The 23,778-nt window shown below is 47.1% G+C and overlaps 1 protein-coding gene across 1 annotated transcript in view; it reads left to right on the top strand.

Annotated features, from left to right (window-relative positions):
- The window catches only part of ERFE (erythroferrone), a 44,278-nt gene extending 27,774 nt beyond the window's left edge, over nucleotides 1-16,504 (top strand). The window contains exons 4-8 of the mRNA XM_063919560.1: nucleotides 13,132-13,283; nucleotides 14,014-14,122; nucleotides 15,192-15,276; nucleotides 15,413-15,491; nucleotides 15,985-16,504. Of these exons, the coding sequence (XP_063775630.1) occupies nucleotides 13,132-13,283; nucleotides 14,014-14,122; nucleotides 15,192-15,276; nucleotides 15,413-15,491; nucleotides 15,985-16,083 (524 nt within the window). The 3' untranslated portion in view covers nucleotides 16,084-16,504. The remainder of the gene's footprint in view (nucleotides 1-13,131; nucleotides 13,284-14,013; nucleotides 14,123-15,191; nucleotides 15,277-15,412; nucleotides 15,492-15,984) is intronic.
- Nucleotides 16,505-23,778: the final 7,274 nt, after the last annotated feature.

The raw sequence follows: 23,778 nt of genomic DNA, 5'->3' as shown, positions 1-23,778 counted from the left end.
CATTTCTGCCATTACCTTGGTAAACACCCTCGGTGCCGTGGACAGTCCAAACGGTAGTGTCTGGAATTGGTAATGGCAATCCTGTACCACAAATCTGAGGTACTCCTGGTGAGGAAGGTAAATAGGGACATGCAGGTAAGCATCCTTGATGTCCAGGGATACCATGTAATCCCCCTCGTCCAGGCTTGCAATAACCGCCCTGAGCGATTCCATCTTGAACTTGAATTTTGTTATGTAAGTTTTCAAGGATTTCAAATTTAAAACGGGTCTCACCGAACCGTCTGGTTTCGGTACCACAAACAGTGTGGAATAGTAGCCCCGGCCTTGTTGAAGTAGGGGTACCTTGACTATCACCTGCTGGGAATACAGCTTGTGAATGGCCTCTAGGCACAGCCTCCCTGCCCGATGGAGTCGTCGGTAAGGCTGATTTGAGGAAACGGCGAGGGGGCGGCTCCTCGAATTCCAGCTTGTACCCCTGAGATACTACTTGAAGGATCCAGGGATCCACCCGTGAGCGAGCCCACTGATCGCTGAAATTCTTGAGGCGGCCCCCCACCGTACCTGGCTCCGCCTGTGGAGCCCCACCGTCATGCGGCTGATTTGGAAGAAGCGGGGGAGGACTTTTGGTCCTGGGAACCAGCTGTGTGTTGCAGCTTTTTCCCCCTTCCTCTGCCTCTAGACAGAAAGGACCCGCCTTTTCCGCGCCTGTTTTTCTGGGGTCGAAAGGACTGTACTTGGTAATACGGTGCTTTCTTAGGCTGTGAGGGGACATGGGGCAAAAATGCAGACTTCCCAGCCGTTGCTGTGGAAACAAGGTCTGAGAGACCGTCCCCGAATAACTCCTCACCCTTATAAGGCAAAACTTCCATGTGCCTTTTAGAATCTGCATCTCCTGTCCACTGCCGAGTCCATAAGCCTCTCCTAGCAGAAATGGACAAAGCACTTATTCTAGATGCCAGCCGGCAGATCTCCCTCTGTGCATCTCTCATGTATAAGACCGAGTCTTTTATATGCTCTATGGTTAGCTATATAGTGTCTCTGTCTAGGGTGTCAATGTTTTCCGACAGGGAATCTGACCAAGCAGCAGCAGCACTGCACATCCAGGCTAAGGCAATAGCTGGTCTCAGTATAACACCAGTGTGTGTGTAAATAGATTTTAGGATAGCCTCCTGCTTTCTATCAGCAGGTTCCTTTAGGGCGGCCGTATCCGGAGACGGTAGTGCCACCTTTTTAGACAAACGTGTGAGCGCTTTATCCACCCTAGGGGGAGTTTCCCAACGTGACCTATCCTCTGACGAGAAAGGGAACGCCATTAGTAATTTTTTTTTAAATCACCAATTTTTTATCGGGGAAAGCCCACGCTTCTTCACACACCTCATTCAATTCCTCAGATGGGGGAAAAACTATAGGTAGTTTTTTCTCCCCAAACATAATACCCTTCTTTGAGGTACCCGGGTTTATATCAGTAAGGTGTAATACCTCTTTCATTGCCTCAATCATGCCACAAATGGCCCTAGTGGACATTAAATTTGACTCATCGTCGTCGACACTTGCATCAGTATCCGTGTCGACATCTGTGTCTGCCATCTGAGGTAGTGGTCGTTTCAGGGCCCCTGACGGCCTTTGAATCGTCTGGGCAGGCACGAGCTGAGAAGCCGGCTGTCCCGCATTTGGCATGTCGTCAAATTTTTTATGTAAGGAGTCGACACTTGCACGTAATTCCTTCCATAAATCCATCCACTCAGGTGTCTGCCCCGCAGGGGGTGACATCACATTAATAGGCATCTGCTCCGCCTCCACATAAGTCTCCTCATCAAACATGTCGACACAGCCGTACCGACACACCGCACACACACACACACACAGGGAATGCTCTTACAAGGAGACAGGACCCCACAAAAGCCCTTTGGGGAGACAGAGAGAAAGTATGCCAGCACACACCAGAGCGCTATAATAATACAGGGACTAACTGAATTATGACCCTTTATAGCTGCTTATTATATTAAACTGCGCCCAAATTTAGTGCCCCCCTCTCTTTTTTACCCTTTCCGTAGTGTAGACTGCAGGGGAGAGTCAGGGAGCTTCCTTCCAGCGGAACTGTGAGGGAATAATGGCGCCTGTGAGGGAATAATGGCTGAGGGAGAAGGCTCCGCCCCTTTTTCGGCGGCCTTTCTCCCGCTTTTTTCTGTAATTCTGGCAGGGGTAATTACCACATATATAGCCTCTGGGACTATATATTGTGGTTAATTTTGCCAGCCAAGGTGATATTATTGCTGCTCAGGGCGCCCCCCCCCAGCGCCCTGCACCCTCAGTGACCGGAGTGTGAAGTGTGTATGAGGAGCAATGGCGCACAGCTGCAGTGCTGTGCGCTACCTTGGTGAAGACTGAAGTCTTCTGCCGCCGATTTTCCGGACCATCTTCATGCTTCTGGCTCTGTAAGGGGGACGGCGGCGCGGCTCCGGGAACAAACACCAAGGACGAGTCCTGCGGTCGATCCCTCTGGAGCTAATGGTGTCCAGTAGCCTAAGAAGCCCAAACTAGCTGCAAGCAGGTAGGTTCGCTTCTTCTCCCCTTAGTCCCTCGATGCAGTGAGCCTGTTGCCAGCAGGTCTCACTGTAAAATAAAAAACCTAATTTAAACTAGAGATGAGCGGGTTCGGTTTCTCTGAATCCGAACCCGCACGAACTTCATGTTTTTTTTCACGGGTCCGAGCGACTCGGATCTTCCCGCCTTGCTCGGTTAACCCGAGCGCGCCCGAACGTCATCATGACGCTGTCGGATTCTATATAAGGAGCCGCGCGTCGCCGCCATTTTCACACGTGCATTGAGATTGATAGGGAGAGGACGTGGCTGGCGTCCTCTCCATTTAGATTAGAAGAGAGAGAGAAAGAGATTGACCTGATTTACTGGAGATTAGGAGTACTGTAGAACTGTAGAGAGTGCAGAGTTTACTAGTGACTGACCACAGTGACCACCAGACAGTGCAGTTTTATTTAATATATCCGTTCTCTGCCTGAAAAAAACGATACACAGTGACTCAGTCACATACCATATCTGTGTGCACTGCTCAGCCCAGTGTGCTGCATCATCTATGTATATATCTGACTGTGCTCAGCTCACACATCTTATAATTGTGGGGGAGACTGGGGAGCACTGCAGTGCCAGTTATAGGTTATAGCAGGAGCCAGGAGTACATATTATTATTAAAATTAAACAGTGCACACTTTTGCTGCAGGAGTGCCACTGCCAGTGTGACTGACCAGTGACCTGACCACACTGACCACCAGTATAGTTAGTAGTATAGTATACTATATTGTGATTGCCTGAAAAAGTTAAACACTCGTATCTGACTGTGCTCAGCTCACACATCTTATAATTGTGGGGGAGACTGGGGAGCACTGCAGTGCCAGTTATAGGTTATAGCAGGAGCCAGGAGTACATATTATTAAAATTAAACAGTGCACACTTTTGCTGCAGGAGTGCCACTGCCAGTGTGACTGACCAGTGACCTGACCACACTGACCACCAGTATAGTTAGTAGTATAGTATACTATATTGTGATTGCCTGAAAAAGTTAAACACTCATCGTGTGACTTCACTTGTGTGGTGTTTTTTTTTTTATTCTATAAAAAACTCATTCTGCTGACAGACAGTGTCCAGCAGGTCCGTCATTATATAATATATACCTGTCCGGCTGCAGTAGTGATATATATATATTTTTTATATCATTATTTATCATCCAGTCGCAGCAGACACAGTACGGTAGTTCACGGCTGTAGCTACCTCTGTGTCGGCACTCGGCAGTCCGTCCATAATTGTATACCACCTACCCGTGGTTTTTTTTTCTTTCTTCTTTATACATACATACTACTACTACTACTACTACATCTCTTTATCAACCAGTCTATATTAGCAGCAGACACAGTACAGTACGGTAGTCCACGGCTGTAGCTACCTCTGTGTCGGCACTGGGCAGTCCGTCCATAATTGTATACCACCTACCCGTGGTTTTTTTTTCTTTCTTCTTTATACATACATACTACTACTACTACATCTCTTTATCAACCAGTCTATATTAGCAGCAGACACAGTACAGTACGGTAGTCCACGGCTGTAGCTACCTCTGTGTCGGCACTGGGCAGTCCGTCCATAATTGTATACCACCTACCCGTGGTTTTTTTTTCTTTCTTCTTTATACATACATACTACTACTACTACATCTCTTTATCAACCAGTCTATATTAGCAGCAGACACAGTACAGTACGGTAGTCCACGGCTGTAGCTACCTCTGTGTCGGCACTGGGCAGTCCGTCCATAATTGTATACCACCTACCCGTGGTTTTTTTTTCTTTCTTCTTTATACATACATACTACTACTACTACTACTACATCTCTTTATCAACCAGTCTATATTAGCAGCAGACACAGTACAGTACGGTAGTCCACGGCTGTAGCTACCTCTGTGTCGGCACTGGGCAGTCCGTCCATAATTGTATACCACCTACCCGTGGTTTTTTTTTTCTTTCTTCTTTATACATACATACATACATACTACTACTACATCTCTTTATCAACCAGTCTATATTAGCAGCAGACACAGTACAGTACGGTAGTCCACGGCTGTAGCTACCTCTGTGTCGGCACTGGGCAGTTCGTCCATAATTGTATACCACCTACCCGTGGTTTTTTTTTCTTTCTTCTTTATACATACATACATACATACTACTACTACTACTACATCTCTATCAACCAGTCTATATTAGCAGCAGACACAGTACAGTACGGTAGTCCACAGCTGTAGCTACCTCTGTGTCGGCACTGGGCAGTCCGTCCATAATTGTATACCACCTACCCGTGGTTTTTTTTTCTTTCTTCTTTATACATACATACATACATACTACTACTACTACTACATCTCTATCAACCAGTCTATATTAGCAGCAGACACAGTACAGTACGGTAGTCCACGGCTATAGCTACCTCTGTGTCGGCACTCAGCAGTCCATCCATAATTGTATACTAGTATCCATCCATCTCCATTGTTTACCTGAGGTGCCTTTTAGTTGTGCCTATTAAAATATGGAGAACAAAAATGTTGAGGTTCCAAAATTAGGGAAAGATCAAGATCCACTTCCACCTCGTGCTGAAGCTGCTGCCACTAGTCATGGCCGAGACGATGAAATGCCAGCAACGTCGTCTGCCAAGGCCGATGCCCAATGTCATAGTACAGAGCATGTCAAATCCAAAACACCAAATATCAGTAAAAAAAGGACTCCAAAACCTAAAATAAAATTGTCGGAGGAGAAGCGTAAACTTGCCAATATGCCATTTACCACACGGAGTGGCAAGGAACGGCTGAGGCCCTGGCCTATGTTCATGGCTAGTGGTTCAGCTTCACATGAGGATGGAGGCACTCAGCCTCTCGCTAGAAAAATGAAAAGACTCAAGCTGACAAAAGCAGTAGCACCGCAAAGAACTGTGCGTTCTTCGAAATCCCAAATCCACAAGGAGAGTCCAATTGTGTCGGTTGCGATGCCTGACCTTCCCAACACTGGACGTGAAGAGCATGCGCCTTCCACCATTTGCACGCCCCCTGCAAGTGCTGGAAGGAGCACCCGCAGTCCAGTTCCTGATAGTCAGATTGAAGATGTCAGTGTTGAAGTACACCAGGATGAGGAGGATATGGGTGTTGCTGGCGCTGGGGAGGAAATTGACCAGGAGGATTCTGATGATGAGGTGGTTTGTTTAAGTCAGGCACCCGGGGAGACACCTGTTGTCCGTGGGAGGAATAGGGCCGTTGACATGCCAGGTGAAAATACCAAAAAAATCAGCTCTTCGGTGTGGAAGTATTTCACCAGAAATGCGGACAACAGGTGTCAAGCCGTGTGTTCCCTTTGTCAAGCTGTAATAAGTAGGGGTAAGGACGTTAACCACCTCGGAACATCCTCCCTTATACGTCACCTGCAGCGCATTCATAATAAGTCAGTGACAAGTTCAAAAACTTGGGCCGACAGCGGAAGCAGTCCACTGACCAGTAAATCCCTTCCTCTTGTAACCAAGCTCACGCAAACCACCCCACCAACTCCCTCAGTGTCAATTTCCTCCTTCCCCAGGAATGCCAATAGTCCTGCAGGCCATGTCACTGGCAATTCTGACAAGTCCTCTCCTGCCTGGGATTCCTCCGATGCATCCTTGCGTGTAACGCCTACTGCTGCTGGCGCTGCTGTTGTTGCTGCTGGGAGTCGATGGTCATCCCAGAGGGGAAGTCGTAAGCCCACTTGTACTACTTCCAGTAAGCAATTGACTGTCCAACAGTCCTTTGCGAGGAAGATGAAATATCACAGCAGTCATCCTGTTGCAAAGCGGATAACTGAGTCCTTGACAACTATGTTGGTGTTAGACGTGCGTCCGGTATCCGCCGTTAGTTCACAGGGAACTAGACAATTTATTGAGGCAGTGTGCCCCCGTTACCAAATACCATCTAGGTTCCACTTCTGTAGGCAGGCGATACCGAGAATGTACACGGACGTCAGAAAAAGACTCACCAGTGTCCTAAAAAATGCAGTTGTACCCAATGTCCACTTAACCACGGACATGTGGACAAGTGGAGCAGGGCAGGGTCAGGACTATATGACTGTGACAGCCCACTGGGTAGATGTATGGACTCCCGCCGCAAGAACAGCAGCGGCGGCACCAGTAGCAGCATCTCGCAAACGCCAACTCTTTCCTAGGCAGGCTACGCTTTGTATCACCGCTTTCCAGAATACGCACACAGCTGAAAACCTCTTACGGCAACTGAGGAAGATCATCGCGGAATGGCTTACCCCAATTGGACTCTCCTGTGGATTTGTGGCATCGGACAACGCCAGCAATATTGTGTGTGCATTAAATATGGGCAAATTCCAGCACGTCCCATGTTTTGCACATACCTTGAATTTGGTGGTGCAGAATTTTTAAAAAAACGACAGGGGCGTGCAAGAGATGCTGTCGGTGGCCAGAAGAATTGCGGGACACTTTCGGCGTACAGGCACCACGTACAGAAGACTGGAGCACCACCAAAAACTACTGAACCTGCCCTGCCATCATCTGAAGCAAGAAGTGGTAACGAGGTGGAATTCAACCCTCTATATGCTTCAGAGGTTGGAGGAGCAGCAAAAGGCCATTCAAGCCTATACAATTGAGCACGATATAGGAGGTGGAATGCACCTGTCTCAAGTGCAGTGGAGAATGATTTCAACGTTGTGCAAGGTTCTGATGCCCTTTGAACTTGCCACACGTGAAGTCAGTTCAGACACTGCCAGCCTGAGTCAGGTCATTCCCCTCATCAGGCTTTTGCAGAAGAAGCTGGAGACATTGAAGGAGGAGCTAACACGGAGCGATTCCGCTAGGCATGTGGGACTTGTGGATGGAGCCCTTAATTCGCTTAACAAGGATTCACGGGTGGTCAATCTGTTGAAATCAGAGCACTACATTTTGGCCACCGTGCTCGATCCTAGATTTAAAACCTACCTTGGATCTCTCTTTCCGGCAGACACAAGTCTGCTGGGGTTGAAAGACCTGCTGGTGAGAAAATTGTCAAGTCAAGCGGAACGCGACCTGTCAACATCTCCTCCTTCACATTCTCCCGCAACTGGGGGTGCGAGGAAAAGGCTCAGAATTCCGAGCCCACCCGCTGGCGGTGATGCAGGGCAGTCTGGAGCGACTGCTGATGCTGACATCTGGTCCGGACTGAAGGACCTGACAACGATTACGGACATGTCGTCTACTGTCACTGCATATGATTCTCTCAACATTGAAAGAATGGTGGAGGATTATATGAGTGACCGCATCCAAGTAGGCACGTCACACAGTCCGTACTTATACTGGCAGGAAAAAGAGGCAATTTGGAGGCCCTTGCACAAACTGGCTTTATTCTACCTAAGTTGCCCTCCCACAAGTGTGTACTCCGAAAGAGTGTTTAGTGCCGCCGCTCACCTTGTCAGCAATCGGCGTACGAGGTTACATCCAGAAAATGTGGAGAAGATGATGTTCATTAAAATGAATTATAATCAATTCCTCCGCGGAGACATTGACCAGCAGCAATTGCCTCCACAAAGTACACAGGGAGCTGAGATGGTGGATTCCAGTGGGGACGAATTGATAATCTGTGAGGAGGGGGATGTACACGGTGATATATCGGAGGATGATGATGAGGTGGACATCTTGCCTCTGTAGAGCCAGTTTGTGCAAGGAGAGATTAATTGCTTCTTTTTTGGGGGGGGTCCAAACCAACCCGTCATATCAGTCACAGTCGTGTGGCAGACCCTGTCACTGAAATGATGGGTTGGTTAAAGTGTGCATGTCCTGTTTTGTTTATACAACATAAGGGTGGGTGGGAGGGCCCAAGGACAATTCCATCTTGCACCTCTTTTTTCTTTTATTTTTCTTTGCGTCATGTGCTGTTTGGGGAGGGTTTTTTGGAAGGGACATCCTGCGTGACACTGCAGTGCCACTCCTAAATGGGCCCGGTGTTTGTGTCGGCCACTAGGGTCGCTTATCTTACTCACACAGTCAGCTACCTCATTGCGCCTTTTTTTCTTTGCGTCATGTGCTGTTTGGGGAGTGTTTTTTGGAAGGGCCATCCTGCGTGACACTGCAGTGCCACTCCTAAATGGGCCCGGTGTTTGTGTCGGCCACTAGGGTCGCTAATCTTACTCACACAGCTACCTCATTGCGCCTCTTTTTTTCTTTGCGTCATGTGCTGTTTGGGGAGGGTTTTTTGGAAGGGACATCCTGCGTGACACTGCAGTGCCACTCCTAAATGGGCCCGGTGTTTGTGTCGGCCACTAGGGTCGCTAATCTTACTCACACAGCTACCTCATTGCGCCTCTTTTTTTCTTTGCGTCATGTGCTGTTTGGGGAGGGTTTTTTGGAAGGGACATCCTGCGTGACACTGCAGTGCCACTCCTAGATGGGCCAGGTGTTTGTGTCGGCCACTAGGGTCGCTTAGCTTAGTCATCCAGCGACCTCGGTGCAAATTTTAGGACTAAAAATAATATTGCGAGGTGTGAGGTATTCAGAATAGACTGAAAATGAGTGGAAATTATGGTTTTTGAGGTTAATAATAATATGGGATCAAAATGACCCCCAAATTCTACGATTTAAGCAGTTTTTTAGGGTTTTTTGAAAAAAACACCTGAATCCAAAACACACCCGAATCCGACAAAAAAAATTCGGTGAGGTTTTGCCAAAATGCGGTCGAACCCAAAACACGGCCGCGGAACCGAACCCAAAACCAAAACACAAAACCCGAAAAATTTCCGGCGCTCATCTCTAATTTAAACTTTCTTTCTAGCAGCTCAGGAGAGCTCCTAGTGTGCAACCAGCTCGGGCCGGGCACAGAAATCTAACTGAGGTCTGGAGGAGGGGCATAGAGGGAGGAGCCAGTGCACACCAGATAGTACCAAATCTTTCTTATAGAGTGCCCAGTCTCATGCGGAGCCCGTCTATTCCCCATGGTCCTTACGGAGTCCCCAGCATCCACTAGGACGTTAGAGAAAAAAAAAAAGGGGGGCAGACTAGATGGGCCAAGTGGTTCTTATCTACCATCAAATTCTATGTTTCTATGACCAGGCTTTTATAGAAGGGCTTGTGCATCTGTTTTGTATAGATGGGATATGTAAGATGCATAAACCAGGAGCAAAGCTGGATGGACATCAGAACCCCAACATCAAATGGTTGCCAGCTATCAGATGGGCATTGGAAAGCAGTATGCGGTGGCTGGCAACCATCGAATACCCACAATTACTTCTATTGGATCAGGAGCATTGATCGGCTTCCGATCTTCACCCCTAATTAGAAACAATAGGGGCCTGTTTCAGAGGTGGATGCAATGTTGTTGTCAGACGCAGTGAACCAATATTTTGCCACTTTATATGGAGCACAGCCGCAGCAACTGATTAGCAACAGTGGGTGCAGTGAGCATTTATTCACAAAGTGACAGGTACTGTAGTGACTATTGGGGGGAGGTTACAGGGGGTGGCTTCAAAAGTGCAAGCATGTTGCTAGTGTTTTTACTCAGACACTGCAAATGAATTTGCAGTTGGAGATGGCCATTCTGAGACAGCATTGGGTTGCACAGAAGTTCAATGGTGTGACGAATGATCCGTCTTTGTACATAAGCGCCGGATCTGAGACACCGGCAGTGGGCATCTCTGTACACAATACATTGGCTGAGTTATTAGCATATTTTTGCAAGTCCGCTGCGTCCAAAATCGCCCTAAATCACTGCAATAGAACAAGTGAAAACACTTTATTTCTCATGAAACTAACAAAAGTATGCACTTCCAATTTCTGTGGTTGCACATTGGTTTGGAGCTTTAATGCGTTCACATGCATACAGCAATCAGGTAACCTTTGTCTAAATACGTGCCCTGTAATGCATTGCAAACTGCAATACTTCTATCAAAGGGGGTCATTCTGAGTTGATCACTCACTAGCAGTTTTTAGCAGCCGTGCAAACGCATAGTCGCCGCCCACGGGGGAGTGTATTTTCACTTTGTAGGAGTGCGAACGCCTGTGCAGCAGAGCGCCTGCAAAAACATTTTGTGCAAAACAAGACCAGTCCTGTAGTTACTTATCCTGTGCGATGATTGCTGCGACGAGTGACACGGTAATGACGTCAGATACCAGCCCAGCAAACGCCCGGCCACGCCTGTGTTTCCTTAAACACTCCCAGAAAATGGTCAGTTGACACCCATAAACACCCTCTTTCTGTCAATCTCCTTGCGTTCGGCTGTGCAATTGGAATCGTCGCTAGAACCAGTGCAAAACCACAATGGACTTCGTACCCGTACGACACGCGTGCGCATTGCGGCGCATACACATGCGCAGATTAGCCGTTTTTTTCACTGATCACTATGCAGCTAACAACGGCAGCTAGCGATCAACTCGGAATGACCCCCATTAGACATACATGGGGGCCAATACAGATTTGCGAACAAAGCAAATAAGACCAAGTAACTTTGCACCTTGGTAAAACTATGCTGCAATGCAGAAAGATATTTAAACCAGAGAGATTAGATTTAAGAGGGGCGTGTCCAATCTCAAATCTAAAAGCTGTCCAACAATTGTGGGCTACACGCAATAGCACCCAGTATTTACTCAGAGTGCAAAATTGAAAACATATGTATTTGCACTCCTTGCATTGCAACATGGGATGTAGTCAAAAGGTCGACAGTAACAATGCATACTTGCCAGCTGTCCCTCATTGTCAGGGAGAGTCCCTGAAATAGCAGCAATCTCCCCGACTCTGTAGAGAGTCTAGAAATCTCCCTTACTGCACCTTATCCCCACTATATAGCTGCTATATTCTTGGGGGGAAAAGAAATCCGAGATATATACATTTAAAATGGGACCATCAGTGAAATTTCTCTGCATTGTTTATAAGGCACAAAGGGGCAGATGTATTAAGCCTGGTGAAGTGATATATCATTGATACTGTAAGTGGAAGGTGATAAACAGGGGCGTATCTAGAGAGGAGGCTCGTGTGCAAGCTCCATCAGGGCCCCCTCCACTCTAGCCAGCGGCAGCACTGTGACTCTGGGCACTAAGGTCCCTAGTGCCTTCCCAGAGTCTACAGCACATGCACAGATCTCCGGGAAAATGGCGTGGTGACCACTTTCCCAGTGATTTTCCTACTGCGCATGAGCAAAACACCGGGAAAATGGTGCAGCGTCATTTTCCCAGTGATTCCTGCAGCGCTGCTGTTTAGCAATGGGACTCCGGAGGGTATTACAAATAATAGGGTAGATGTATTAACCTGGAGAAGGCATAAGGAAGTGATAAACCAGTGATAAATGCAAGGTGATAAACGCACCAGCCAATCAACTCCTGTTAATTTACATACTGAAGCCGATTGGCTGCTTCGTTTATCACCTTGCACATATCACTGGTTTATCACTTCCTTATACCTCCTCCAGGTTAATACATCTGCCCCAATGAACGCAGGGTGTGCGGTGTGGGCCCCCTTGGACTGCACACGCTACACCCATTATAAATATGCCAGTGGTGAGAACGCATCAGCTCCTGTAATTTTTCAAACCCTTCATGATTGGAAGGTGATAACGCACCAGCCACTTATCACTGATTTATCACTTCTCCAGGCTTAATACATCTGACTCAAAGATCCCTATGGCTACATGCATTTTTAAATGAGGTTTCTTGTTACCACTTATAAGGAACCACTTGTTAAACACAATACACAAGCAAGCCCTGAAAAGTATCAGTGTCTTTTCATCAACAAGCGAATGGTTTGGATTAGGCATAGCTCCCAACTTTACCTCCCCTGAAGGAGGGACAGCAGCGCGCGCCCAAATTTGGGGAGGTGGCTTCGCAGCAAGGGGCGTGGCCTATTGACACGGGGCGTGGCCTCACGGCAAGCGCCGCTATCGCAAGGCACGCCCCCCATTTTTGTCATTATGGGGGCATGGACAGCGCTCAGTGAGCTGCTGGCCATGCCCCCTGCCCCTCTCTGTCGGGGAAGCATCTATTCACTAATCATAGAAGCGAGTGACAGGGGGGGGGGGGGGGGGGAGAGGATCTCCCAACTGCCCCCCCACTCGCGGGACACTGCAACCCGCTGGTGGGACAGCGGGACAGACAGTGAAAAACGGGACTGTCCTGCCAAAATCAGGACCGTTGGGAGGTATGGATTAGGAATTAGGGATAGAGGAGAAATACACTGGTCTGACCTGGAAGTGAAGGTCACATAGCTGCCAACACCAAGAAGACTCCGCTGCAGCTGCCAAGAGTAGGTAAGTCATCATTGTAACACCAGGGTCGATATGTCGACATTCTAGCATGTTGACATTACATCACTGTCTACATATTAATGTCAACATTATGATGGTCAACAGATCACACCCAAGCCCCTTGCAACTTGGTTTGTACTAGAAAAAAAAAGTCACTTGCGTTTCTTTGCTTTACTCCCAACACACCACAGCTGTAGAGCCATATGTTGCATACTTTTCATCTAGATTATTTGTGTTCTGGATTACCATGTTATGCATCAACAGTACAGGTTTCATATATATTACTGAGGAACAGTTTTCCTGCCGTAACATTAGATGAATGCTTAATATCTATGATAGATGGTCTGTTGAGACAGAAGGATGTGGATAACAACCCAGATAATGGATATACTACAGCTAAACTCCCTTCAAGACTGCATGCAGCCTTTACCTGTAAGACTGCCAGTGATATTCGCCTGGAACCTGGAGACCTGAGGGAACTCTCACAAAGGGTAAGTTATCAGAGGAGAACTCAAGATAAAAAAAATAACCTGTTGTGGCTATGGATTTAAAGCTTGGGAAAAAGAAAATGATTATAAAATGTAACTTTTTATCCTATATAATAAAAGGCTTACACTGCTCCTCATCTCTGTGGGGGGAATTCAAGTGTTTTGCGCGCTGGCAGCCACTAGATTGCACCCGACAGAGCAATTCAAGTGTTGCTACAAACACAGCAGCAGGCGCTGACATTACGGTTATGTTACTCCATCATTTTGACGGGCTGGTAATTAGTTAAAAAATAAATGCTGTTCACTAGTGTGCGCCCAAAAGAGAAGCTACCAGCTATACCACAATGTGGGCACGGTTACCGGCGCACGAGATGCCAGCGGTCATAATAATGACGCCGGCATCCCAATAGTTGCAATCCCCACATGGGGGAAGTAAGAGTGTTCCCCACTGTCCCCTACCCCTCCCTTCCTGCAACCTAACCCTCCCCCTTAGTGCCTAAACCTAACTGCCCCTTCCCGCAGCCTAAATGCCACCTGAACCCTATCCCACCCACTATACTCACGATAGGGATGCCAGCTGACGGGATTCATGCGTCGGCATTCTGATGGCTGTTGGGATTCCAGCATGTACCTTCCAACTGGCGGGATCCCGACAGCATCCCCGTCAATGCAGTACACTGTCCTAACACCCTCAAGTACATTACTAACACAATCTATGTCTGCTTATCTGAAGCCCCATTTAGAGGGATCTTTTTACAGAGGCGGCGGCCTGAACCTCACCAGTGGTCGATACACTGCTCCATTCAGCGGACTTTATGCTTTCTTTGCAAGGCTCCAGATTGGTGAGTCTCAGATGTAGTGGGATACAATGCATTTGCAATCATGTTCAAGTAGAGTCATCATTCTAAGACTGGGTACACACCATAGCGACAAAGTGGCCAACCTGCCATCGTGCCGACCAAGCAGCCAATTATGTAAGCTATGCACACTTAAACAAATCGGCTGCTCGATATGTTGGTCCAGACATCACAACTGGGCGAGCATTTGAATTTGCCCACCCACTTGTGATGTCAGTGTCAGAGATCCCTGCAACCAGTGTACGGGTGGTTGGCAGGTCTCCGTACACACATCAGCTGTGGCGCAGGGCCGACACAATGTCTTCACTTAATTCACTCATACAAAATCTGACAATTTCTGAGCGGTTTTTAGAAGAAAAAAAAGGGGCATTTGATGGAATAGTGGGGCAATTACCTTCTTCTACAAGCAGTGGACAGTCAGAGACTTAAACAGACTTTTGCCCACACTGGTTCTGACAGAACAGCTCACTTTGGGCTGTGCACAGGGAAACATGAGTGACATTTTAAACAAGTACAAAACGGAACTACTGAAGCACCAGCGGTCTGAGATCCTTTTTCAGACAAGACACATAGAGGAGGAGAAGGAGACCAAGAAATCCAGCAGAATCTAGCAGTAAAGTGGAAAAGAAACACATTGTCCAGCTCTTGATGATGTATTCCCCTGCAGCTGGGAACACTCAGAGGATAGGAACAGAAGCAGATAGCACAGAGTTCCGACCACTGTAGGCTGCCCCTCATCTGACAGCATGACAAGCAGGATATAATGGAAGGCAGGGATAAAATAGAAGCTGGCTTCCTGCCATATACTAAACGTAATACATGAGCTAGAGCATTATTATATATACACAGTATATCAGTAATTTACCTATAACCACCACTGGAAGACTTAATATGAGACTGAAAGTCATTCTTACCGCACGCTTGCTCTCTTTATCGGATATACTTTCAGTTCCCATAAGCTGCTGAGTAATCTGAATGTATACGGTGTATATTTTATATAAAAGAAGCATGCATTTCTGACATAGTTGTCCTATACTTTATGTTGTATTTGAAGATTTCCAGAACCATGTGCAGGAAAGGACTCCTTATGGCTTTGTACGTTTGCAGCTTTGCATCCTGTCTCTTTGCCAGGATAACTGGTAAGTGTTTTACAAATATAAATAGTGATAAATACACCAAAGTGTAACATGTGCCCCTTATTAAGCAAACCCAAGTCTACCTTTAAAAGCTACTTAGAGCCACCTTGTAAACATGGTGTGATGTACGTTTCTCTAGGTCTCTGCAACAAATCAGCAGTTTTACAGGAAATGAGGCTGCAGCTACAGTCACCTTGAATGGAATATTGTATGTGCAGGTAAATACCTTGATTTTTTTTTCTGTTTTTTTTTTTTTTAATCATCTAGGGTTTAATGGTTCCTGACAAATAGTAGATCATCTTCTTCTTTGCTCTGCAATGTCCAGTAAAATAAAAGCAGTGGAAATGTCAATATAATCTAAGTCCAGTATGTGTTTTCATATAATAAGTGTAATGCTGTATATACAAACTAGCTTTCAAACATACTGTGAACAATTTCAGATATCCGCTGATCAAAAAAACAAAAACAAACAAACATATGACCAGACAAGTGCAGGATGCAATTCAACATGCTGCATTGTAAATGCTCCGGTGAATGCCCATGTCTTAGCTAATACTATAGTTCTATTTTTGTCACCACTTTAATGAATCGCACTCTGCAGGAAATGAGGACTAATACAAACCTATAGCCATGTACCCTTGCACTTATTAGAAATGTATTTACTATACTTTTCCCATGTGACCCAATCTAACCGAATTGTGTTCTCTGCAGGCAGGACAATATGTGTCGATCTTCTTGGAGAACAGGGTGGGCTCTTGGCTTGTTCTGGTGAAGGGATCAGACTTCAGTGGCGTACTCTTAGGACAATGATCTATACCATGATTCCTGGAGAAACATCATTTACTTTAACCAGACTTGGTGCTTCACCTGCATTATGTAGTGTCCCATAGGTTGCAAGAGGTCACAAGCAGGGCCATCTGCATTCTAGGATCTCACCCTGCAATATCCCCGCCTCCAGTACACACCTGCTCACAGGCAGGGCTCTGATACTTAATGATCACCCATCCCAGGGCACAGGATCAGTCACTGCTAGTCTCCAACTGTCACTCACTATTTTGCTTTTCATTTTCTCCCATACTGTCTGCACAAATCTTTTTACATTAAATGGTGTATATATATTTTAATTTTACCTATGCTGCGCTACAGACTATAATCATAAGTGTAAACATAAAGGTTGTAAATGTATTTGTCTCTAATTAAAGATTTTAAAAAATGTGCTCACAATAAAATTAACAGCAATACATAAATCTAGCAGTGTTATCATTGGTATCTAAAATAAAATGTAATACTTTAGTTTCTTCCCTGAACGTAAAGAGTGCAAAAGACAGTAGCCCTCCCCATCTGCAGAGGAAAGGCAGGCTATTTCTATAATGACATTAATAAGGATAGGCGGAATCATCTGGGATACTTGTTAACAAAAAAACTTTAAAAGAGGTGTGCACTAAGGTTCCGGATGTGCAGTGCATAGGTAGAATAGACAATCCGTTGTGAACTGTAAACTCTGACTAACGTTCTTGTGAAAGGCAAAAGGCACAGACCTATATATAAGCAGAACTGCACACCGTAGAAGTCAGCATGGTCCCTTCCTTCACACATTCATTATGGAGCTCAACAAAGACAACTGGAAAACCGTGATCTTCTACAACTACAACAGACAGGCAGGCATTTTGAATGACTACAAGCTGCTTTAGGGGGAGGAAGCACTGTCCCAAACCACTAAGTTTGAGTGGGTTGCAGAATTTCTGCATGGGAGATGGTCCCTGGAAGACCAAGAGTGCTACAGCTGACCCGTGTCCGCCTTCATCAAGGACATCATTACTGCTGTGCAGACCATACTTGAGGTGGACACCAGAGTGATCGTTGCCTAGCTAGAGAAGGAGATAGGCATTTCATCAGGATCCATCCACTTGATACTCCATAAAAAAAACTTGTCATGAGCAAGGTTTCTGCATACTGGGTGCCCCATAAGCTGGCTCAAGAGCAGGAGGCGGCTAGGTTTGATGGTGGTCGCTCAAACTGTCTGGGAGATCATCAGTGGCTATGAATACTGGATCTACAGTTTTCACTCAGAGACCAAGCAATCGTCCCAGTGGACCCCAGTTGGAGATGCACCACCAAAGAAGTTCCGATGCGAGCGCAGTATGGCCAAGCAGACAGTGGCTGTGTTTGTGGCCTAGACTGGTCATGTAGCTACAGTACTACTCATGTAGCAGTGCACCATTACTGGGGACTGGTACACCAACCAATGCTCTGCCGCAAGGGCTGAAATCCATTTCCAGGTGCGATCCAAGAACACACGCTCATGGTGCCCTTCTCCATCACGACAATGCACCAGGCCACAAGTCCAGGAAAGTGGTGGATTTTCTGGCCCATTAATGCATCCACCGTACAGTATAGACCTGGCCCCCTACGACTTCTTTGTGTTCTACAAATCAAGCACAAGCTGCATGGGACTCGCTCCGAGTAACACAAAGCTGCAGTGGAGACCTTCCTTCAGCATGTAGAAGACATACCTGCTTCGGACTGGTCCAGCTACTACACCATGTGGTTTGATTGCATGCAACTTTGCATAGACTCCTCTGTCAAAAACTTTGTAAAAATGCAATGTTCACTTTGTAAATAATACTTTTTGTACATCCGGAATCTTATTGCACATTTCTGCATCTAGTACAATATGTGCTTTTATTTCCATCAGTCTCTTGTTTTATTCTAGCTTTTGCACAATAATTATCCATTGCTCAATAGGTTTCTACATGATGTAAATATACCTAATTTGTCAGACCCACACCTGAATTTTGACCTGAAATCTGACCCTAATTTTTGAAAACAATGAAATTTATTAAAATCATTTCAAAAAAACCCACACACATCTTGTACAGCTACATTTATACTGTACTTAAGTGTACACCAGCACACCAGTTGCAATACAGTTTTTACTCTTACCTATAGCCAGTGTTGGACATGAAAACGCATCACTTTCTATCCCTGGCAGGCAGTTACCTAAGGCTAGGGGTACATGTGTGCTTGCAGTGTCTGCCCTGCCTACACTACAAAAAAAAATAAGAATTATACCGATAATTCTATTTCTCATAGTCCGTAGTGGATGCTGGGGACTCCGTAAGGACCATGGGGATTATACCAAAGCTCTTAAACGGGCGGGAGAGTGCGGATGACTCTGCAGCACCGAATGAGAGAACTCCAGGTCCTCCTCAGCCAGGGTATCAAATTAGTAGAATTTAGCAAACGTGTTTGCCCCTGACCAAGTAGCTGCTCGGCAAAGTTGTAAAGCAGAGACCCCTCGGGCAGCCGCCCAAGATGAGCCCACCTTCCTTGTGGAATGGGCATTTACAGATTTTGGCTGTGGCAGGCCTGCCACAGAATGTGCAAGCTGAATTGTACTACAAATCCAGCGAGCAATAGTCTGCTTAGAAGCAGGAGCACCCAGCTTGTTAAGTGCATACAGGATAAATAGCGAGTCAGATTTTCTGACTCCAGCCGTCCTGGAAACATATATTTTCAGGGCCCTGACTACGTCCAGCAACTTGGAGTCCTCCAAGTCCCTAGTAGCCGCAGGCACCACAATAGGCTGGTTCAAGTGAAATGCTGAAACCACCTTAGGGAGAAATTGAGGACGAGTCCTCAATTCTGCCCTGTCCGTATGAAAAATTAGGTAAGGGCTTTTATAGGATAAAGCCGCCAATTCTGAGACACGCCTGGCTGAAGCCAGGGCTAACAGCATTACCACCTTCCATGTGAGATATTTTAAGTCCACAGTGGAAAGTGGTTCAAACCAAGTGATTTTAGGAATCCCAAAACTACATTTAGATCCCAAGGTGCCACTGGAGGCACAAAAGGAGGTTGTATATGCAGTACCCCCTTGACAAACGTCTGTACTTCAGGAAATGAAGCCAGTTCTTTTTGGAAGAAAATCGACAGGGCCAAAATCTGAACCTTAATGGACCCTAATTTTAGGCCCATAGACAGTCCTGTTTGTAGGAAATGCAGGAAACGACCCAGTTGAAATTCCTCTGTAGGGGCCTTCCTGGCCTCGCACCACGCAACATATTTACGCCAAATACGGTGATAATGTTGTACGGTTACATCCTTCCTGGCTTTGATCAGGGTAGGGATGACTTCATCCGGAATGCCTTTTTCCTTCAGGATCCGGCGTTCAACCGCCATGCCGTCAAACGCAGCCGCGGTAAGTCTTGGAAGAGACAGGGTCCCTGCTGGAGCAGGTCCTTTCTTAGAGGTAGAGGCCACGGGTCCTCTGTGAGCATCTCTTGAAGTTCCGGGTACCAAGTCCTTCTTGGCCAATCCGGAGCTACGAGTATAGTCCTTACTCCTCTCCTTCTTATGATCCTCAGTACCTTGGGTATGAGAGGCAGAGGAGGGAACACATACACTGACTGGTACACCCATGGTGTTACCAGAGCGTCCACAGCTATTGCCTGAGGGTCCCTTGACCTGGCGCAATATCTGTCTAGTTTTTTGTTGAGGTGGGACGCCATCATGTCCACCTTTGGTTTTTCCCAATGGTTCACAATCATGTGGAAGACTTCTGGGTGAAGTCCCCACTCCCCCGGGTGGAGGTCGTGTCTGCTGAGGAAGTCTGCTTCCCAGTTGTCCACACCCGGAATGAACACTGCTGACAGTGCTATCACATGATTTTCTGCCCAGCGAAGAATCCTTGCAACTTCTGTCATTGCCCTCCTGCTTCTTGTGCCGCCCTGTCTGTTTACGTGGGCAACTGCCGTGATGTTGTCCGACTGGATCAGCACCGGCTGACCTTGAAGCAGAGGTCTTGCTAGGCTCAGAGCATTGTAGATGGCTCTTAGCTCCAGGATATTTATGTGAAGTGATGTCTCCAGGCTTGACCACAAGCCCTGGAAATTTCTTCCCTGTGTGACTGCTCCCCAGCCTCTCAGGCTGGCATCCGTGGTCACCAGGACCCAGTCCTGAATGCCGAATCTGCGGCCCTCTAGAAGATGAGCACTCTGCAACCACCACAGGAGAGACACCCTTGTCCTTGGAGACAGGGTTATCCGCTGATGCATCTGAAGATGCGATCCGGACCATTTGTCCAGCAGATCCCACTGAAAAGTTCTTGCGTGCAATCTGCCGAATGGAATCGCTTCGTAAGAAGCCACCATTTTTCCCAGGACCCTTGTGTATTGATGCACTGACACTTGGCCTGGTTTTAGGAGGTTCCTGACTAGCTCGGATAACTCCCTGGCTTTCTCCTCCGGGAGAAACACCTTTTTCTGGACTGTGTCCAGAATCATCCCTAGGAACAGCAGACGTGTCGTCAGAATCAGCTGCGATTTTGGAATATTTAGAATCCACCCGTGCTGTCGTAGCACTACTTGAGATAGTGCTACTCCGACCTCTAACTGTTCCCTGGACCTTGCCCTTATCAGGAGATCGTCCAAGTAAGGGATAATTAAGACGCCTTTTCTTCGAAGAAGAATCATCATTTCGGCCATTACCTTGGTAAAGACCCGGGGTGCCGTGGACAATCCAAACGGCAGCGTCTGAAACTGATAGTGACAGTTCTGTACCACAAACCTGAGGTACCCTTGGTGAGAAGGGCAAATTGGGACATGGAGGTAAGCATCCTTGATGTCCAGAGACACCATATAGTCCCCTTCTTCCAGGTTCGCTATCACTGCTCTGAGTGACTCCATCTTGAATTTGAACCTTTGTATGTAAGTGTTCAAGGATTTCAGATTTAAAATAGGTCTCACCGAGCCGTCCGGCTTCGGTACCACAAACAGCGTGGAATAATACCCCTTTCCCTGTTGTAGGAGGGGTACCTTGATTATCACCTGCTGGGAATACAGCTTGTGAATGGCTTCCAATACCGCCTCCCTGTCGGAGAGAGACGTTGGTAAAGCAGACTTCAGGAACCGGCGAGGGGGAGACGTCTCGAATTCCAATTTGTACCCCTGAGATACTACCTGCAGGATCCAGGGGTCCACTTGCGAGTGAGCCCACTGCGCGCTGAAATTCTTGAGACAACCCCCCACCATACCTGAGTCCGCTTGTAAGGCCCCAGCGTCATGCTGAGGACTTGGCAGAAGCGGGGGAGGGCTTCTGTTCCTGGGAAGAGGCTGCCTGCTGTAGTCTTTTTCCCCTTCCTCTGCCCCGGGGCAGATATGAGTGGCCTTTTGCCCGCTTGCCCTTATGGGGACGAAAGGATTGAGCCTGAAAAGACGGTGTCTTTTTCTGCTGAGAGGTGACCTGGGGTAAAAAGGTGGATTTCCCAGCCGTTGCCGTGGCCACCAGGTCCGATAGACCGACCCCAAATAACTCCTCCCCTTTGTACGGCAATACTTCCATATGCCGTTTGGAATCCGCATCACCTGACCACTGTCGCGTCCATAACCCTCTTCTGGCAGAAATGGACAGCGCACTTACTCTTGATGCCAGAGTGCAAATATCCCTCTGTGCATCTCGCATATATAGAAATGCATCCTTTAAATGCTCTATAGTCAATAATATACTGTCCCTGTCCAGGGTATCAATATTTTCAGTCAGGGAATCCGACCAAGCCACCCCAGCACTGCACATCCAGGCTGAGGCGATTGCTGGTCTCAGTATAACACCAGTATGTGTATATACTTTATAGGATATTTTCCAGCTTTCTATCAGCTGGCTCCTTGAGGGCGGCCGTATCCGGAGACTGTAACGCCACTTGTTTTGATAAGCGTGTGAGCGCCTTATCTACCCTAGGGGGTGTTTCCCAACGCGCCCTAACCTCTGGCGGGAAAGGGTATAATGCCAATAATTTTTTAGAAATTAGCAGTTTTTTATCGGGGGAAACCCACGCTTCATCACACACCTCATTTAATTCATCTGATTCAGGAAAAACTACGGGTAGTTTTTTCACACCCCACATAATACCCTTTTTTGTGGTACTTGTAGTATCAGAAATGTTCAAAACCTCCTTTATTGCCGTGATCATGTAACGTGTGGCCCTACTGGAAAATACGTTTGTTTCCTCACCGTCGACACTGGAGTCAGTGTCTGTGTCTGTGTCGACCATCTGAGGTAACGGGCGCTTTAGAGCCCCTGACGGTGTTTGAGACGCCTGGACAGGTATTAACTGTTTTTCCGGCTGTCTCATGTCGTCAACAGTCTTTTGTAAAGTGCTGACGCTATCATGTAATTCCTTCCATACGACCATCCAGTCAGGTGTCGACTCCCTAGGGGGTGACATCACTATTACAGGCAATTGCTCCGCCTCCATACCATTTTCCTCCTCATACATGTCGACACAACGTACCGACACACAGCACACACACAGGGAATGCTCTGATAGAGGACAGGACCCCACTAGCCCTTTGGGGAGACAGAGGGAGAGTTTGCCAGCACACACCAGAGCGCTATATATATACAGGGATAACCTTATATAAGTGTTTTTCCCTTATATAGCTGCTGTATTATTAATCTGCCAAATTTAGTGCCCCCCCTCTCTTGTTTTACCCTGTTTCTGTAGTGCAGGACTGCAGGGGAGAGTCAGGGAGCTGTGAGGGAAAATGGCGCTTGTGTGCTGAGGAGATAGGCTCCGCCCCCTTTTCGGCGGCCTTTCTCCCGCTTTTTTAAGGAAAAACTGGCAGGGGTTAAATGCATCCATATAGCCCAGGAGCTATATGTGATGTATTTTTAGCCATCTAAGGCGTTTTTATTGCGTCTCAGGGCGCCCCCCCCCCCAGCGCCCTGCACCCTCAGTGACCGGAGTGTGAAGTGTGCTGAGAGCAATGGCGCACAGCTGCGGTGCTGTGCGCTACCTTATTGAAGACAGGACGTCTTCTGCCGCCGATTTCCCGGACCTCTTCAGTCTTCTGGCTCTGTAAGGGGGCCGGCGGCGCGGCTCTGGGACCCATCCATGGCTGGGCCTGTGATCGTCCCTCTGGAGCTAATGTCCAGTAGCCTAAGAAGCCCAATCCACTCTGCACGCAGGTGAGTTCGCTTCTTCTCCCCTTAGTCCCTCGGTGCAGTGAGCCTGTTGCCAGCAGGTCTCACTGAAAATAAAAAACCTAAAACTAAACTTTTCACTAAGCAGCTCAGGAGAGCCACCTAGTGTGCACCCTTCTCGTTCGGGCACAAAAATCTAACTGAGGCTTGGAGGAGGGTCATAGGGGGAGGAGCCAGTGCACACCAGGTAGTCCTAAAGCTTTTACTTTTGTGCCCAGTCTCCTGCGGAGCCGCTATTCCCCATGGTCCTTACGGAGTCCCCAGCATCCACTTAGGACGTTAGAGAAAAATTAATCAGCTATTTTTGCACCAACGATCAACGCACTAGGCAAACAGTAAATTGATGCATTGTTTAGATGAACCCACAAAATCACTAAGATGAAGCTGTCAGCCAGAGCAATGGCAGTTCACTAATACAATATAGTGTTATTCAGCAAACCACTGGTAACCAATTATCAGCGACAAGTGTTTCTCAAAACCAGTGGTGTTAAAATGATCAAGTATGATTCTAAGTATTAGTTGTGT

The sequence above is a fragment of the Pseudophryne corroboree genome, chromosome 4 (assembly GCF_028390025.1).
Source record: "Pseudophryne corroboree isolate aPseCor3 chromosome 4, aPseCor3.hap2, whole genome shotgun sequence".
NCBI classification, from domain to species: domain Eukaryota; kingdom Metazoa; phylum Chordata; class Amphibia; order Anura; family Myobatrachidae; genus Pseudophryne; species Pseudophryne corroboree.
The sequence above is the reverse complement of the archived record's forward strand: the minus strand, read 5'-3'. Positions and strand labels throughout refer to the sequence as shown.